General features: G+C 51.6%; 1 protein-coding gene across 1 annotated transcript; it reads right to left on the bottom strand.

The window, feature by feature from the left end:
* Positions 1-4441: 4441 nt before the first annotated feature.
* On the bottom strand, positions 4442-5131 carry RNF183 (ring finger protein 183). The gene has a single exon (XM_065418598.1). The coding sequence runs from the start codon at positions 5129-5131 to the stop codon at positions 4442-4444; it is 690 nt and encodes a 229-aa protein (XP_065274670.1).
* Positions 5132-5959: the final 828 nt, after the last annotated feature.

Here is a 5959-nt window from a genome sequence, read left to right as displayed (position 1 = left end):
CTACGATCGTGGCTGGAGTTACTGGCTGGCGTCGGCTTCCCCATGGTGCTGGTGCATCCCCTGTGCTGGGAGTTGGCCAAAGTCAGAGTTGATCTGAGCTCCTGGAGTGATGCAGTAACCTTGCTTTGTATAATCTCTACCCCCTGCCTCGGGGGAGAAATTCTGGTGTGAGCCATCTGCTCTACCTCCCCTTCATCATGGGCTTTACTCTCTTTGTTATACATGTTTGTAAATACCCCCCTCCCCCCTTCAGATGCACTGTGCCATAAAACCCATCGGTTGGCATCACCCTCAAGATCAGTTTTGTAGGAGACTTTCCCCAGCCATGGAGCCTGAATGATCTTGCTTTTGGCAAAGAGTCAGCTGCTTCAGTCATTTAAATATGGCACATTGGTTCTCCCAGCACAGAGATTGGATCTCTGCAGAACGTGGAAGCCCATTCCCCCTTAGGCATCTGCTGTGGGTGAATTTTAAGCGGCGGGAGAGGAGGGAGTTTCTCTTCATTCAAAATCAAGCTTGAACTGCCCACTGCCCTAGATCCCCTTCTGCCTCTGTGATACTTCAGAGTATTAAAACACAAACACTTTCAAATCACATGGACTTCTCCAGCTTAAGCTGCCTGCAAGTCTCTGCTGGGAGGTGCATACAGAGGTGTCAGTTACAGCTTTGTTGCTAGTTTGTTTCACTTTAAGGTTCTTGCTCTAGCCACCCACTGTAGAGAACATTCACTTTCTCAAATCTTCCCAGTGAAGTTTTGCAGGTGCCTGTTTCTAAGAAACCTGTTGTGACCTCAGTGTCTGCACTTTGGTTGTACTGGAGCTGTGTGGGGGAGGGGCCTGCAGCATCTGTTACCAGCCACAGCTGTGTACCCAGGAAGCAGTCCCATGACAGGGGGAGGCATCAGGCCAGCTGTTGTCCCTCTTCTCTCCCTACACTTCGATCAGCAATATAGGAACCTTGCATGCAGCAGTGTGTCTACTTGTGAGAGTGGATGGGTGATACAGGGTTGCTCGTTCTCAGTTGCACGCTTCCCTGTGTTTTGTTTGTATGCACTAACCAGTGCATTAAACAGGGTGAGGGAGATAGCCATGGAGTGTGGAAAAGCTGATCTCTTTGTGGGGCTGTCTCTGAAAAGTGCCCCCAGCAAGGGAGAAGCAGCTTCATCTTCTCCCATTCCTCTTGAGAGTAGCAGTGCATGCCCGCAGCAGCGTAGTTCTTCTCCACCACCAATTCCCTAAGTACTGTGGTTAGTGAAAAGGAATGAAATGGGTCCCTTTTGGCTGAGGAAGTGGGGTTACTCCTTGCCTCTCTAGCTGACTACATGAAGCATCTGGTCTCACCTGCTCTTTGCCCCATCACCTCTGATTCATTATTGAGAGGAACAGGAGTACTTGTGGCACCTTAGAGACTAACAAATTTATTTCAGCATAAGCTTTCGTGGACTACAGCCCACTTCATCGGATGCATAGAATGGAACACCCAGAAAGAAGATATTTATACATACAGAGAACATGAAAAAGTGGGAGTAGCCATACCAACTGTAAGAGGCCAATCAATTGAGATGAGCTATCATCAGCAGGAGAAAAACTTTTGAAGTGATAATTGAGGTGACCCATAGAAGGTGTGAGGATACTTAACATGGGGAAATAGATTCAATTAGTGTAATGACCCAACCATTCCCAGTCTCTGTTTAAACCTAAGTTAATTGTATCTAATTTGCATATTAATTCAAGTTCAGTAGTCTCTAGACTCTCCTGCTGATGATAGCTCATCTCAATTGATTGGCCTCTTACAGTTGGTATAGCTACTCCCACCTTTTCATGTTCTCTGCCCGGTGCGTACTCTGCTAGGAGTGGCCATCTTTCGGGCCCAGGGGTTGCAGTGGCAACATACGTCCAAAGTGCAGCACAGACATTGTATATAAACCTAAAACAAGTCCTACCATAATCCCAGCCTGTACAGTGAGACCTGCACTAGGGACCCCACTTCCAGTCAGCCCTGGCCTGGAGACACCACTTAAAATATCCCCTGAGCTATCCAGTGCATTTTATTTGCTCTTTTAAGATCCATCTTTACTAAGCAACTGATGTTTGGTCTTCTGGACAGTACCTTAAACAAGGTTACACTGTAGTTTACAGGCAAATAGAAATCACTTGATTGAGCAGCAATACATCATTTGACTGAACTCCCTTCAGCTACCCAGCCCTGTCCCTCCTCTGGGTTGCATCAGCTACAGTGACCTTAGATAGAGGTGCTAGCAGAAGGAGCTGCTGCTGGAACAGGCTGAGGTCTAGCTGGACTCTGACCTAGCAGGACTTGCTTTATTAAATAAATGTAGCCACCTGCCTGCTGAGCATGGAATTCATTGTAGAGAGGCCCATGCCAGCTCTCAGATGGTAACAACTGGATCCAAACCAGCAGCCTCCACTCCTGAAGCCATCCAGTCCCTTATAGTTTCCTTAGTGACTCCAGCTTCTATTTTCTCTCCTCCTCCTGGCCTCACCCCATCCATCAGGCTGTCGTTCCCCACACGGGAGTCCAGACTTGTCAGTCTCTGCAGCAGAAGGGATGGGTTAATATGCCAAGAGGAGCGATGGGTTCCATCATCATGTTACCTGCCCCCTTTCTCACACCAACAGGAATTGCCTGCTATGATGGAGACTTGAGCCACCAATGGGGTGGTGGGGTACAGCCTGCAGCAAGAAGGAAGCTCCACCCTCTTCCCCATGACACTGTCTACAGGCCAAGGCCTTTTCTGATGGCCGAACAAACTGTTAAAAGTGGGGCCCTTTCCTTCCCCAGTTGTGGCAGTTGAATTCCAGCATTGCTGCAACTATGTTCCTACCTCTCGGACTGCAGCTCCCACCCCTGAAATGCAGCCAACTCTGAGGTGAAACACACCTACTGCATGACAGCACACAGTAAACTTCCCCAACCGTCTGGGGAAGGACATGAGGCCAAACTTCCATAACTCTTGCTGCAGGAACCCGAATGTAATTATCCCACCTGGCATGTGGCCAGTGGCTGCCACACCTGCTCTTTATTGACTGGGACCTGAGGTCTCACCTGGTAAAGACAGCACCTACAGAACACTGGTTGAGTGCTGAGGCAAAGGGAAGAGACCCCTGTCTGGCTCATAGCTATTGCTTCCTTAAAGGTCTCCCATCCACATCAGCGAGGCCCAGGGTTGCTCAGTATGACTAAAGCACAATTTATGATGGGCTGATGGAGTAAATGTTAAAGAAACAAAGCTGCTCAGGCTGTGTAGATACTGAGCACTCCTGTGGACTAATGTAGTTACCCACAGTGAGAGTACCATGCAGTTCCTGCTAGCTGCCAGCCAGGTACACAATGGGGAACACTGTCACTGCTACTGAGCCCAGCTTGGTGCAGAACAGGCACAGCCGAGGAATCACATGTCAGTGCAAACCTGAGGAGTTGGAACAGCCTTCCCCATGCTGCCCTTCAAACAGAGCTGCTGCAATCTGAACCCACTGGCCTTAATCCAGAGGCAAGACAAGGAAACAGGACAGACACTGGTGCTTTCTCTGTTCAGGCAATCCGTGTCTGCCCCATGGAAACGGAAACCGTTCACATTTATTTTCTTGCCTCTGGAAAAGAAAGTGAGGTTGAGGGGTGAGAGCAGAGGAAGAGCTGGGACCCTGGCACAGGAACTGAATGTGTTTGATTGTAAACAACACAACAAAAAGTGCAACAATTAGCTCAAAAAGACAAAAGATTAAATTTCTTGCAGGTCTTTGCTGTGGGCCAGGGGTCTGCTTATCCAGCAGATGGAAAAAGCGCAGCCCCCCGTGAAGACTTTTGGCACAACAGACGGTGTCAGTCTGTGGACATGAATGTCCTGGCCTGCATGTTGTCCTTGGTGGCACCCAGATCCTTGGTATTATCCCAGGAGAGACAAGAAGATGAGTCACAGGCGAGCCTGTAGAAATCTTCACTTTCCATAAGGTTCTGGCTCATTCCTCCTGGGCTGGGGTTTGCAGCATCCCCTCCTCTTGAGTCATGGCCATACAGTATAATGGCCCTGTTGCCCACTACTATGAGCATCTGTATTCCCATAGCGCCCTGGATCTCAGGTCGGGGCCCCAGACCCCATGACAGGCAGCAAAGAGCTTCAGCTGATGGGGCAGTTCCAGAACATCATACAGGTTCTGCTGCTGTTGGTGCACAATGCTCAGGGTGGCTGCCGGGGAGCCCCCAGGTCTTGGGATGCAGCCAGACCACTAGTATGGCTGGGTGTATCACTGAGAAGAGATCAGGAACAAAGCTCATTAGCCAGAGCCTGCAGAGATGGTCCTGGAGGGTGCAGAGAGGGCTCCCCTGCCCAGAGCAGATGCCAAGTAGCTGATGTCACCTGGGACCTTTTGCTGTCTGAGAAGATGTTGAGCTCTGGGCTCCAGTTGTGGAGTTTGCCAAGCCCTCAGCCTATGCCCCACAGGAACTGCTTGGTCCAGAAGATGGAGAAGATGAGCAGCAGTGTCACGCTGAGGATGATGGCCATCAGGTAGGCGAAGATGCGGAACTGGGGGTTGCGGATGCATTGCCGAAGGGAAGAGCGGCTGGGGATGGAGGTCGGCCTAGGGGAAGCTTGGAAGCTACCTAGCCTGGGCCCTGGATCTGTTCCCAGGTTGAGGGTATAAACCCTGGGCTGGCGCAGGAAGTACCGTGATTTCCGCTCGTCCTTTAGGCACAGCTGCCGGCCCTCCAGGATGATATGGTTGGGCTCCAGTTTGAGCAGCCGCAGGACATCTGAGTTGGTGGGCAGCTCGGTGATGGGCTGGTTGAAGGGGAGCACTGTGGGGTGGCGGCAGAGTGGGCATTGCAGCCGGTTGCGGGCAGGGGACACCAGGCTCAGGTGTGCCAGGCACTCAATGCAAAAGGAGTGCTGGCACTCCAGGAGCTTTGGGGTACGGAAGGTGTTGTTGTAGGGGTTCCAGCAAACAGGGCAGTCTGCCTCTGGCTCCCTGCGCAGCCCTTCTGACATGGTCTCAGTGGGGCAAGGCGCCATCCCCAGCTGCTGCGCCCGTGAAGCCCATTTGCTGTGAGGGCTGCAGGAAAGATGATCCCACCAGCTGCCTGGAACAACACAAAAGGCCCAGTAACAATGCATCTGTCTGCACCCCAGTGAGCTGCTAATCTCCCCAGGCACATATACCCTGCTCAGGACGGGGGCTGATCCAGCCACACACTGCAAGGACCCCAGGAAGGGGAGAATCGGTGCAGGTAACAGGTTAGTCCAACCAGCAACAAAATCCCTTGAGGGAGTGAGGAACCTGACCCTAGGCAGGGAGCTGGGTGGGTGCTACAGGGAACTGGACATAAAAAACATGCTCTCAAGGGCCTGATAAAAGTGACAGCATGAGAGCTGGCTCCAATGTGATCTGACGGGCTTTCAAACAGACAGGAGAAGCCATGAAGCCGTTAGGCCAGGCCCTTCCTCCCAGCGACTTCAGCTTGGAACTCAGACAAATCCTCTGGTGATTGTGAACTCGGAGGTCTGGCCCGTCCAGGTGGCGTTAAAGCTGTCTCTGGTGCAGATGGCTCACAGCCATCATGGGCCTTAGCAGTGGGGAATGCAGCTGACCCTGATACAGAATGTGCTGGGGAACCCTTAATGTGTTCAGTTAGCCCAGGAAACCGGAGAACACGGGCAAAGGCCAGGCAGGAGCACGCCCAAGTTCTACCCCAATAGCAGCAGAGGCCCCTGTCGGGATTGGGCCCTGTGCAAATATACCCAGAAGCAGGTCTGGCCTTCCCCCAAAGAGCTTGTGCCTTCAAGCCAGAGCAACAAACACATTTCAAAGCCAAGCCAAGTCTTTTTCATTGCATAGAGGTCTCAGCCTCTTGTTGGAGAGGTAGAAGGATGCTCTGGTTACCAACCCCACCACCAATGCAGGCTCAGCATAATGCCCTGGGCCCTTCCTGCTGGGGGAGGGGC

The sequence above is a fragment of the Emys orbicularis genome, chromosome 18, assembly GCF_028017835.1.
Source record: "Emys orbicularis isolate rEmyOrb1 chromosome 18, rEmyOrb1.hap1, whole genome shotgun sequence".
Lineage (NCBI taxonomy): Eukaryota > Metazoa > Chordata > Testudines > Emydidae > Emys > Emys orbicularis.
Note: the sequence above shows the minus strand (reverse complement) of the source record. Positions and strands in the feature narration are given on the sequence as shown.

Excerpts from the sequence above, each read along its gene's own strand:
- RNF183 (XM_065418598.1), bottom strand. The coding sequence starts at position 5,131 with ATGCATTGTTACTGGGCCTTTTGTGTTGTTCCAGGCAGCTGGTGGGAT.